This window comes from Triticum urartu, chromosome 2, assembly GCF_003073215.2.
Source record: "Triticum urartu cultivar G1812 chromosome 2, Tu2.1, whole genome shotgun sequence".
NCBI classification, from domain to species: Eukaryota; Viridiplantae; Streptophyta; class Magnoliopsida; order Poales; family Poaceae; genus Triticum; species Triticum urartu.
The window spans coordinates 583,474,922-583,487,778 of record NC_053023.1 but is presented as its reverse complement, the minus strand read 5'-3'; the positions used below and the strand labels follow the sequence as shown (position 1 = coordinate 583,487,778).

General features: G+C 47.9%; 2 protein-coding genes across 2 annotated transcripts; one reads left to right on the top strand and one right to left on the bottom strand.

The window, feature by feature from the left end:
- The first annotated feature begins 1,186 nt into the window (after positions 1–1,186).
- Positions 1,187–6,137, top strand: LOC125538936 (transcription factor RF2a-like). The gene is made up of 4 exons (XM_048702251.1): positions 1,187–2,172; positions 3,045–3,177; positions 4,839–4,923; positions 5,358–6,137. The coding sequence occupies exons 1-4, from the start codon at positions 1,433–1,435 to the stop codon at positions 5,750–5,752; spliced, it is 1,353 nt and encodes a 450-aa protein (XP_048558208.1). The 5' UTR covers positions 1,187–1,432; the 3' UTR covers positions 5,753–6,137.
- A 221-nt stretch (positions 6,138–6,358) lies between these two features.
- On the bottom strand, positions 6,359–8,905 carry LOC125538937 (cytochrome b561 and DOMON domain-containing protein At3g07570-like). Its single transcript, XM_048702252.1, has 4 exons — positions 8,428–8,905; positions 7,918–8,317; positions 7,517–7,815; positions 6,359–6,974 (listed from the first exon to the last, which is right to left on the bottom strand). The coding sequence occupies exons 1-4, from the start codon at positions 8,617–8,619 to the stop codon at positions 6,738–6,740; spliced, it is 1,128 nt and encodes a 375-aa protein (XP_048558209.1). The 5' UTR covers positions 8,620–8,905; the 3' UTR covers positions 6,359–6,737.
- Positions 8,906–12,857: the final 3,952 nt, after the last annotated feature.

Sequence of the window (12,857 nt, the reverse complement as noted above, 5' to 3'; positions counted from 1 at the left end):
AACAAAGTCCTCAGGCCTGACTTACTGCACTCGAAATGCTTACACAGATCCACAAGCCAATCGTCAGCATCGGTTGCCTCAACACAATTGCTGAAAGTCTTTGGCCCGTTAGCAAGGAACTGGTTGAGTGTAGCAAAGTGACTCTGATTGCTGCCTTGATTCCCTTGACTGCCTTGATTGCGCTCTTGAAGAATTTGCATGATCAGCTGTGTGTTTGCATTGGTTGCGGCCATCACAGCTTGCCATGCCTCTGGAGGAGGTGGAGGCGGTGGCGGATCAGGATTCGGAGTCGTGCGCATTCCTTCACCGGTGAAAGGCACGGTTCTGAAAGTATTTGGTATTTTGGTCGCCCGCTACCAGCCAGTCTACCCTAGACCGTTGCCTTTGCATTATCTCTTCACGTAGATATAGTTCATGCAATAGCTAGCTCCTGTTCTTTAATTCTTTGCATGTCGGCTTTCAGATGTTTTATTTGCATGCGTACTGAGCCAAACACTTCCTTTCCCCACTTATGCATGCTGCCTGACACCCGTCCCAATTTCTGCAACATGTCTTTCATGTCGCTAGCCTTATGGCCATCCGCCTCCCACAACTCTTTCACCATACCCTCATAATCTTCATGTCTTGTCCACATCTCCTCGTACCTAAACCGCCGTTGTATATTTGGCCTGCATTCTGCTTCTTCTCGTACACTCATAACCAAAGCCAAATGGTGTCATGACATGCTGCACCGTCGACCCCGAAAAAGAAAATCAAAAGGTGGAATAGACACCTATTTGAAATCAGCTTAGCCGCCGAAGTTCAATTTGCATTCAAGCCATTTTCGTTTCAATTGGCTGAAGCATGTTCAAGTGTACCTTAGTGATAAAGCTGATTTTGCGAAACAACTTTGCCAGTGAAGCAAATCCACAGATGATTCGAGGCCAATAAAAACTGAAATAAACATGCCGTTAGTGCTCTAGCTTAGTTTTCTATTTCTTTTTCTTTCTATGTGACGGAGTAAACGAGGAGAAATGATAAAATCGTATCTTTACACAATCCAACACATTTTATTAAAGGTTGTACATCACTCATCAACTAATGAATCAAGCTTATATTGTTAAACCATTCTGTAACGAGGAGTACTTAGCTAAAGCAGGACTAGTAGTAGATTACAGTGTATCAAATACTCGCCCTGTATAAGATACGTTTCATGAATATACTGAGCACCAATACAAAAGTTCTTGCGTGGAGAGGTGGGTGGTGGCGGCTCAGCCAAAGCCGTCCGTTCCCCAGCACCCGACGAATTTGCTGCCGCCGCACGGTGCGAGCCGCGACGCACGTGACCGAGGCTCGGTCGGTCTAGAACCATCGGAGGCGGAGTGCGAAAGCCCACGAGGCCCAGGCCACGGACGGACGGGACGGACGGCGCAGCGGCCGAGCCGAACCGGGCATGCGGCACGCCGCCGCATTGGGCGCTGGTGCCCCACCCCGTCGCCTCCTCCTTCCTTTCTTTCCCTGCAGAGTCAATGCCCTGGTCAAACCTCCGCCCGAGCATGTCTTCCTCCTGCCCCTCCTAAGCTTCCGCCCCCTCTGCTCCCCTTCCCCCCCCCCGCCGGCGCAGGCACCCGCATTCCCCTCCCCTCCCCGCCGCAGATCTCTCCTCCCCAACCCCGCCATGGACGCCCCGCCCGCCTCCACCTCCGCCTCCGCCGCGGGATCGGCGTCGGACGCCGCCGCCGAGGCCGCGCCGCGCCGCCCGGCGGGGCACCGCCGCGCGCAGTCGGAGATCCTCCTCGGGGCCTCCGCCCTCCCGGATGACCTCACCTTCGACGCCGACCTCGGAGTCGTCGGGGAGGGCGGGGGTAGCGGCGGCGGCGGCGACGAAGATGACGAGGACGAGTACGAGGAGGACGAGGAAGTCGGCGGCGGCGGAAGCGGGGGCAGCCGGATGTTCGAGATGTTCCTCCAGGCCGGCGGCAGGCTGTCCGAGCCGCTGGACCCGTCGCCGTACCCGCAGCCGCCGCCGCCCGCGCGGCCGCGGCACCAGCACAGCATGTCGATGGACGGCTCCACGTCGTTCGGGTCCGCCTCCTCCGGGGTGTCGGGGAGGCACGGCGCGGACGCCAAGAAGGCCATCTCCGACGCCAAGCTCGCCGAGCTCGCTCTCGTTGACCCCAAGCGCGCCAAGAGGTGAGACGCCAGTCTCAGTCTGAGAACCCACTTCCGTTGCTTCGTTGCTATTTTTGGTCTTTAGGGATTCGCGCAATATTGGATATCGAATTGCGGCGGTTGACAGGGACAGGTTACATGGATTCTGCTTCTTTGAAAAGGAGTCCAGTCCCAGGTACAAAGTGTGAAAGGGGCGAAAGTTGTGGAATCTCGAATCTAGTATGTTTTTCCAGAACAGTCAGTAATCATATGTGATCTTGCTGCTCTTTTTTTGGCCTGATTGATTGAAACAAAACATGGGACTGGGGACTGTCTATGTACAATTTTGACGATAACGAGACCGTCTATAGTTCCAGTATATAGCTTACTACTAAACATATATTAATCTTCTTTGGTGTGATACGCATTTTAAAATATGCTGGTGAATTGGTGATGTATGTGAGTACAGCATTTTCAGGCAATAAAAACGACATAACCCTTATAATTTGTTCTTTTTTTAATCAAGTATCGCTATATGTGAATATATGTTATGTGTGATTAATTGTCAGTGGAAATCTTATATCTGATTTTATTGCACTACCTTTTGTTGGAGGGAGGTCACATCAGAGCACAGAGTTTCACCATTGTAATTTAGTATAGCCTTTTTCACCAATGGTAATTTAGTACAAGCATTGCAGTCTATGCAAGTTAGTTAGTCTGTTAATATTATGGGAGTAACTTCTCAGTGTGTTTCTTTGCTAGAACAATCTGGATGTGTCTTTGTCATGTGATTTGATTTGACTCCAGTTATTTGTTCCAATTATTTGGTGTTATTCATTGTGTGTGCCTTTAGGGGTTAGTGTTTATTTCTTAGATTGATTTTTCTTAATGTCTACCTTGTTGAAACATTTTAGGATCATGGCAAATCGCCAGTCAGCTGCTAGGTCAAAAGAAAGAAAGATGCGCTACATTGCTGAGCTTGAGAGGAAAGTACAGTGTCTTCAAACAGAAGCAACTACACTATCAGCTCAGTTGTCCCTGTTACAGGTTAGTTATTGGGCTTTACCTTAATTTAAGTTCTTGCACATTGATATGTGTTAGATGGTTTAAACCTGGGTTTGGCTGAAAATTGCTACTAAATCTCAGGAATGGTCGCCAGAAATAGAAAATGCTTAGGTATTCAAATGAACGCGTGCCTAACTGCCTATGCTATTTTTAGCATTTAATTAGAATTTCCAACCGCTGACACTGTTTTGTTCAGTTATTGAATGTTTTGCCAATTTTATGGAATACCTTTTATGTCTGCGTATGGTTACTAATTTGTGGGTTTTTTGGCATGTTAACTCCAACAACTTGTTAAATAAACCCGAAAATGACAGGCATTATCAATATATCATACACAAGGTTCTGAGCGAAGGTGAGAAGTAGAAAACGGAAATTACAAGGTAGGGGGTGTAAGAGAATATGAGCCCTTCAGCGGTAACGTGGCCACGCGCGCTTATCCATCTTGAATCTGTGTTCCAAATATTAAGATCAGCAATGGCCATCAGTACAGTCTTGACGATGACCAAAGGAAAGGAGACTGCTCCTGCTAGCGAGGTAGCATTCCGCGTTAGAGATCAGTGGAGTGAAAGTAGAGAGATGGAGCTTGGTTGGGCCGCTGGGGAGGCCATGAAAGCACATCGCGACTAGAATCAACAAATAGGGAGAGACAGGATCACCTTGACGCAGGCCATTCTCAAAAAGTACCAAATCCCCTGGCACGCCATATGGACGTCTAACTAGTGAAGTTGTTGGATATGGTGCAGCTGCAGCCCCTATATCACCAACTTGTATTTCTGAATCTGTTTGTTTGAGCAGTCATTATTTATTTTAGTTCTGCAAATTGTTTATGTCTTAACATATTATTACCAGCTGTAAATAATTATCGAAAAGGAGGTTATACCCCTGGCCTCTGCATCGATTGATGAACATAGCCATGTAATTTTTTTAGACAATGGAAGAATATTCTCCTATCTCTGCACCTGGAAGTGCACACAGCCCATTATTACGTTATTGAACAAGTCTTTGTTTAAAAAAAGAGAAAAAAGCAATAAGCGCCAACAGCTTGAGACTCATACTATCTGTATTCTGCCGATATGTATTGTTAATATTCTGTAGATTTTCTAGTTGTTCAAAGAACTCCCTCTTCGGTTTTCCATGAGTGATGGGTTTTGTATTCTACAGATACATATTATTAATATATATATTTTCAGTAAGTCCTTGTTTAAAAAAAGTGATAAAAAGGTAAAAAGCAACAAAGGCCACCAAGAACTCACTATTTGAATTCTACAGATACATATTGTTAATATACTGCAGATTTTGTAGTTACTCAAAGAACTAACTCTTTTTGGTTTTCCATGAGTGATGAGTTCTGTAGTCTACAGATGCATATTGTTACTACACTGCAGATTTTGTAGTTTTTCAAAGAACTCCCCCTTAGATTTTCCATGAGTGACGAGTTTTGTCTTCTACAGATACGTATTGTTAATATACTGCAGATTTTGTAGTTATTCGAAGTACTTCCTCTTTGGTTTTCCTTGAGTGTCAGGTCTTGTATTCTACAGATACATATTGTCAACGGACTGCAGAATTTGTAGTTACTCACAGTACTTGCTCTTTGATTTCCATGAGTAATGAGTCTATCCCTATTTGTCTGTATGATACAGAGAGATACCAGTGGTTTAACAAATGAAAATGGTGATTTGAAGCTGCAAGTGCAAACAATGGAGCAGCAGGTCAGGCTGCAAGATGGTAAGGTTTTCTTTGTACAGCAAATTCGAAATTAATACAAAGATATTTTGTTGATGCCATGCTCATTTGACGCCATGTTCTTCCATAACTGCAAATAACTCGATGTTCTGAATTCTACATGTCTACTTGCTCTCAACACAGAAAACTCCGAGTTTGATAGTACTCCCTCCATTCCAAAATAGATGACTCAACTTTGTACTAACTTTATACTAAAGTTAGTACAAAGTTGAGTCATCTATTTTGGAACGGAGGGAGTATTCGCTTGGATTTTGAGTCCTGATTTTTCTTGATCATCTAGAGACTGAACAGCCATTTTCGGTCTTTTCCTATTCAATCTACACGCCAGAGTTTACTTATGTTTCATTTTTGGCTATGTTAACTTTGTTCCAATGTTCCCTACCATCTTTGGTAACTGTTTCTTTGGTTACATGCAGCACTGAACGACAGACTGAGGGACGAGGTTCAGCAGCTGAAGATCGCAACAGGACAGCTTAACGCCAACAATGGGAACCTGGGGAATTTCGGCGGTCTGTCCTCGTACGGAGTCAACCCACAGAGCTACCAGCGAAGCCAGATGCAACAACAATCTCTTCTGGCTGCTCAGCAGCTTCAGCAGCTCCAGATCCACTCCCAGCACCAGCAGCCCCAGATGCACCTGCAGCAGCAACGCCTTGCCAGTGTCCGGCAGCAGCAGCAGCAGCAGTCGCAGCTGCGTCCGGAAGCACTGCCATTTCCGGGAGACCTCAAGATGAAAGGAATTGCCATGACAACCCATGTGCAGAATGCGGGCCCGTCCCCTTTCGATGGGCGCGCAAGGAGCGAGCCGTGAGAAGCGGCGCAGGTAGGGTACATGTCAGTTGCCAGTAATAATAGACTTGCGTTGTACTCGTGCCTGAGTCGAGTCGAGTGGCTCATGCGTAGGCTAGTGCAGTGTGTAGGTAGGTGCCTAGATGTCTGCAGCAGTCCTCTAGAATGTCGACCCCATTCAGTCGCAAGCTTGTTGCAGAACTGATGAAAGCAGAGTGTGAGTACTTTTTACCAGCCGGAGTGTTCCATCTGGAATTAACCATAAAAAGTTAAGTTGGCGTCCGAAACCTTTCTCGAATATGGTGCTAATGCAGAGTGAGAGACTGATAGATGAAGCTGAACCATGTCGGCTTGGCGTCTGTGCCAGCCAGAGCAAATAAAATGCTTGGTGGAAACAATTTCTATTCTGGATGCACCTTTTTTTTGTTTCCTTAGAATGCATGGCCTAAATTTTGCTGCTGAGTTGATGTCCTGTTATGGGCTTGGATCTCTTTCAGCAAGATCGAATGATTGCTGACCAACATTTGCAGCCTTCCAGTACATGTTTTCATTGTTCTCTCAGTGGGGAAAAGCTCAGGCGTGAAGATGAAGGCACGCCATTCGAGATTTGACCAAAGGGCTGTCCTGATGTCGTGAATCCATCATGGAATGGAATAAAATCGATCGATGTACATACATGTAAAAGGAGGAAGAAAACTCGAGCAATCTACCAAGCAACCAAAAGGCGGGGAGGGTACAAGAATAACAACACCACGTACCAATGTACAAATATGAATCAGAGCGTCCGGCTAATTAGGCTCAGCGACATGAGTCACTCCTGTCCCGTATCCTATACCGCAAAAGAATATATTTTTTCAACAGAATCCTCAAATTCGCCATCCGCCCAAGCTGCGAGGTGAGCTACCACAAACAACGCCGTTCGGTAGTAGCCGCTCCAAATTAACTCTCTCCATGCGGATCGCCGCCTCCATGTAGGATGATGAAGGGTGAGGGTGACGGATGGGTCATCAGTCGTCGTCCTCGTAGTAGCGCTTGAACTCGAAGGCGGCGACGGCCATGATCCAGACGGCAACGAAGACGCCGTAGGAGACGATGTAGGCGCTCACCTCCCTGGCGATGGTGAGGCCGAGGAAGACGTTGGCCATGGCGAGCAGGATGGCCACGCGCCCGATGTTGTGGTGGTACCAGTTCCAGAACCGCCGCACCTTGGACGTCTTGTCCGGCCGCGCCAGCACCGCCGTCACCTGCGTGTCCATCAACCAACACAAGCAGCAGCGTAAGCAGATCATCATCGTGGTTTCACCTCTCTCTCTCTCTCTCTCTCTCTCTCTCTCGGGAGAATGTTCTTCTGCCGTCCTCAAGAACATGCATGAACGCGACCGACAGTGTGTACTATTCTCGGAGGAGTCAACGAATGGAAGCATCAATTCTGATGGCAAAAACATCACGGGGCATGTGGAAATTACACTTAACTAGCAAGTCGGATTCACAGTCAACATCTACTACAGTACTACTACTAGAAACTAATAAGCTGGTAAAATTTCTTGCTGTTCCAGGCTTGTGTTCCCATCCCACACAGCACATGCCATTCTGGCAACTCAAATGATTAGATGCCACAGCACATGTATCCAGCCAGCCAAGGAGCCAAAAGTGGACTCAGATTAGCCAGCAATTTCCACACAACCACCGCCCCATGCTCTTAAGATTAAGGTTAATCCAGTAAAAAAAGATTAAGGCTGATCTAATGAGGCTCATACTCAAGAAGAATTCTGTGCGGCGTGCGTACCTGGAGGCATGCCATGGACAGGATGGAGATGCCGATGACCTTGTGCACCACGATGTTCTTGAGCCCGTCCCCGTTGAGCCGGAAGCCGAGGACCACCGCCGCGATGCCGATGAGGAAGCCCAGCCCCTGCACGGCGATGTGGCCGTAGAACCAGTACGGGTCCTGCCGCCGGAAGTAGCGCGCCACCATCATGCCCATCGGCAGCAGCACGCCCCACCCCATCATGGACAGCAGTCCGTGCCACCTCTTCGCCGGGAACCCGTCCTCGCCCGACTCGCCGCCGGCGCTGGACGGCGACGCTGAACAGAAACCAGCCCACAGATCCTCCTCAGTTAGTAAAAAAATGTGTATGTACCGGAGAAAAGAAAAGTAGCGGTGGAATTAATAATGGATGTACGTACCGGAGGCGAACTTGAAGGAGCGGGAGCCCATGTCGCGGTGCATCTGGATCGTGTAGTCGGAGGAGGAAGGGAGGCTGCCCTCGTAGCCCACGGAGTAGATCAGGTACGGCTGCGGGCGGTCGGTGCTGAGCTCGAAGGCCAGGTAGAGCCGACCGGACTTGGACACGGCGACGGTCCGGTTCCTGACCAGGGTGAGCCGGCCGTCGTCCGGCGTCACGGCCTCCGGGCTCCTGCCCTGCAGGTAGTACTGCTTGGCGGCGCCCTTGCCGCCCGACGACCAGCCGACCATGGCGCTGCTGCCCACCATGCCCCCCTTGCCCGAGAACCCCACCGCCACGTAGGATCTCTTCTCCGGCGCCGACAGCACGAAGCTCCACTGGCTCGTCCCCGTGTTCTTGTACTGGCGAGTGGCGACACAAGAAGCATTCCGGATCAGATCAGGCGGCCACGGCTTGATTGCTGGAAAACACAGACCAGAAATCCGCAGCAATGCGGTGAGAGAAGGCGTACCCTGAGGATGAAGTCCTCGTCCTTCCAGAGCGTGATGCAGTGGAAGGCGTCGGTGTCGAAGGGCACGAGGCGCGCCACCTGGAGGTCCCCGTCGCACGAGTCCGACTTCTGGTGGCTCGCCGCGAAGCAGAAGCCCAGCAGGCAGAGCAGCGGCAGCAGCAGCCGCACGGAGGAGCAAGAGGAAGCCCCCATTGTCGCGTCAGTCAGTCTAATCCTCTCTCTCCCCGAGCTTCCCGCTGCACAGATTGGCGGTGCTGTGCCTTTCTTGGGTTTGGCACCGCGGCGGACGCGGAGGGAGGTCGGACAAGATTGGCGGTGCTTGGAAGGGAGGAAATGGCCAAGGCTCCGCTGCCGGTGCTGGGGGCAGTTTGGCAGGTCAGAGGATGCTGCTGCCCTCCAATCGAATGCCGTAGCGATGTGCCAGTATGTACATATATCCTCCTCCCTCCCTGACTCCCTCCCTCAAGTTGCGGTGTCCTTGTGTGTACATGGATATATATCGTGCTGTGTTGGGATGGCTATTGGCTGGTGGTTAAGGTTCACCTACAGCTACAGGGGGCGCACATGCATTTTTCCATGGCAGCCAATCCTTGCACCGCCGTTTGCAGCGGGGTTTTCCGCTTGATGTGATTGCAGAAATGAGAAAGAAGACCCACGTTTACCAATTACCACCAAAGCTACGCTGGCTCCACTCTGATAAAGTCTTTGCTTGGCCCATCTCCCGTACTGTCATTGGTACACAGTTCTGCAGTGGTAGTAGTAAGTCGAGCATGGCCACGCCGACGGCACCTACTACCACGCTCGCAGTTAACCCGATGAGAATGCCGTTGCTTGTGACCGCGGCACCAATGATGAAAAACGGCCAAAATAGAAGCCAATCCATCGTCGGGCGCCAGCATGTCGCTTGTCCTGTAGAGGTGGGTTACACGAGCAGGGACAAACCGGGAGCGCCACGCAACGACGCCGCGTACGTGTATGCATGTGTACCGGCGCGCGTCCAATCAGTGGGCTAGCCAGCCAGTAGCCAAGCAAAGCGGGCGGTGAGCTTGCACAGCGAGGAAGGGGAAAGCGGGGCGCGATCCGACCACCGGGGAGGGGGCACGGGGGGGGGGGGGGGAAAGGAAGGGGGGGGGGGGGCAGGCTGGTCCAGATGGTTATTGCGTCCGGGCACAGCTCATGCTCTGGCTAGCTGCACGGGCTGATTAAAGAACGGGGACGAGGAGATGCCGGGCGCACATGCGGCTCCTTTGCCAGTGTGGCGCACACCGATCCGTCGGTTTCGAACGGCGCGTCCCTCGCTTGCCGAACCGTCCGTGGCGGCAGACCGGCCGTAGTGGTGTGCAAGTCCGAACCTGGCCTCAATGCTTTGATCCTGGAGGGATCTTCATGGCATTGATTTGGTTAGGGTTTGTATTTGTGTATTTGAATGCTGTGGTTTCTCCCATGAAAGAGGAGGTGAATACATACATTCACATACACGGGTTGATTGGTCAGTGGAACCGAATGCATGGTGAACCAATCATCTAAGAGCAACTCCAACGCGCCGACTCAAATGAACATACGCTTTGTTTGGTTTTTTTGTCCGTTTAGGTCGCCCGCCCGCTCGGCGTGCGCCTTCTTTTTAATTTGAGTCGGCAATGCGGCCAACACGCCAACCCATATCTGCCCGCGTGGCCGGCCTGCCGCCGTTTTTCAACAAATATACATATATTTTGCATAGTTTCGCAAGCAAACAAAAATAGCGTAGTTCCACAACACAAATAAATATATCATAGCTTACAACCTGAATAAAAAAAATGTCCCAAATACATTTTTTAAAAAGATATATCTACTGGTTGCCAATATGAGTGTAACACCCCTGTGTCCTGAGCTACATTAACCTCTTCGATTAAGCTAAGCCATTATATTGAACAATGCTTAATCATCTTGATCCATATCACATTTCAAATTCCACTTTGAATTCAAATTCAAATTATAAGTGAAATAAAAAAATTCACAAACATGAAAACTAAAATGTTCATAATGTGGCAAATAATCCATAGATAATTATGGTGGAGAAAATAACATTTTATAAAGTGTTTAAATGCCCTAAAATAATTAAAGCATGGGCTAAAACAATAATTTACATACTTTTTAAATTATAAAATTTGTAAACTAATTTATTTAAGTACCAAACTTTTTGTGGCAGTGGCTTATTTTAAAACACTAATAGTGGTGCAAGTTTTATATTATATAAGACTAATTTATTTTAAAAGAAATAGAAAACATAAGCTAAAATAAAAAAGAATATGAAATGAAAAAAAAGAAAAAGGAAAAACCCTGCCCCTGGGCCTTAGGCCATAGGGACAGGCCCAGTGATGACCCACAAGTATAGGGGATCTATCATAGTCCTTTCGGTAAGTAAGAGTGTCGAACCCAACGAGGAGCAGAAAGAAATGACAAGCGGTTTTCAGCAAGATATTCTCTGCAAGCACTGAAATTATCGGTAACAGATAGTTTTGTGATAAGATAAATCGTAACAGGTAACAAGTAAATAAAGTAACTAAGGTGCAGCAAAGTGGCACAATCCTTTTTTGTACCAAAGAACAAGCCTGGACGGACTCTTATATAAAGCAAAGCGCTCCCGAGGACACATGGAAATTGTTCTTAAACTAGTTTTCATTATGCTCATATGATTCGCGTTCGTTACTTTGATAATTTGATACGTGGGTGGACTGGTGCTTGGGCGCTGCCTTTCCTTGAACAAGCCTCCCACTTATGATTAACCCCTCTCGCAAGCATCCGCAACTACGAAAGAAGAATTAAGGTAAACCTAGTTATAGCATGAAACATATGGATCCAAATCAGTCCCTTACAAAGCAACGCATAAACTAGGGTTTACGCTTCTGCCACTCTAGCAACCCATCATTTACTTATTACTTCCCAATGCCTTCCCCTAGCCCCAAATAATGGTGAAGTGTCATGTAGTCGACGTTCACATAACACCACTAGAGAAAAGACAACATACATCTCATGAAAATATCGAACGATACCAAATTCACATGATTACTTATAACAAGACTTCTCTCATGTCCTTAGGAACAAACATAACGACTCACAAAACATATTTATGATCAAGATCAGAGGAGTATTAATTATCATTAAGGATCTGAAAATATAATCTTCCACCGGATAAACCAACTAGCATCAATTATAAGGAGTAATCAACACCACTAGCAACCCACAGGTACCAATCTGAGGTTTTGGGACCAAGATCGAATACAAGAGATGAACTAGGGTTTGAGAAGAGATGGTGCTGGTGAAGATGTTGATGGAGATTGACCCCATCTCGATGAGAGGATCGTTGGTGATGGCGATGGGTTCGATTTGCCCCTCCCAGAGGGATGTTTCCCCAGCAGAACAGCTCCGCTGGAGCCCTAGATTGGTTCTACCCAGGTTCCGCCTCGAGACGGTGGCGCTTCGTTCCGAAGGCTTCCTTCTTGATTTTTTCTAGGGTAAAAGACACCATATAGAAAAAGATGGGCACCGGAGGCCTGTCAGGGGGCCCACAAGGTCGGGGGGCGCGCCCTCCACCCTTGTGGCTGGCTGGTGGCCCCCTCTTGTAATTTCTTCGCCCAATATTTTTTATTTATTCTAAAAGCATGCTCCATGAAGTTTCAGGACTTTTGGAGTTGTGCAGAATAGGTCTCTAATATTTGCTCATTTTTCGAGCCCAGAATTCCAGGTGTCGGCATTCTCCCTCTTCATGTAAACCTTGTAAACTAATAGAGAATATGCAAAAGTGTTGTGATATAATGTGTAATAACAACCCATAATGCAATAAATATCAATATAAAAGCATGATGCAAAATTTACGTATCACCCAGCACCTCCCCCGTTGTCGTCTTCCTCCCCTCCTTCACTGTTCGTCCAACCGAGCCCGCGGTCGGCCCCCCGACTGATGTCTGCTAGACTACGTCGGTATTTCCCCAAAGAGGAAGGGATGATGCAACACAGCGACGGTAGGTATTTCCCTCAGTGATAAGACCAAGTTTATCGAACCACTAGGAGAACCAAGCAACACTACGTAAACAGCACCTGCACACAGATAACAAATAGTCGCAACCCGACGGGTTAAAGGGGTCGTCAATCCCTTTCGGGTAAAGGCGCCAGAAATTGGCAAACAGACGTGATAAAAATATGATAGATGAGATAAATAAATCTCGAATAAAATAAATTGCAACAGGGTATTTTTGTATTTTTGGTTTAATAGATCTGAAAATAAAAACAAAGAAAAATAGATCGCAAAGGAAAATATATTAAAGAAGAGACCCAGGGGCCGTAGGTTTCACTAGTGGCTTCTCTCGAGAAAAATAGCAAACGGTGGATAAAGGAATTACTGTTGGGCAATTGATAGAACTTCAAATAATCATGACGCTATCCAGGCAATG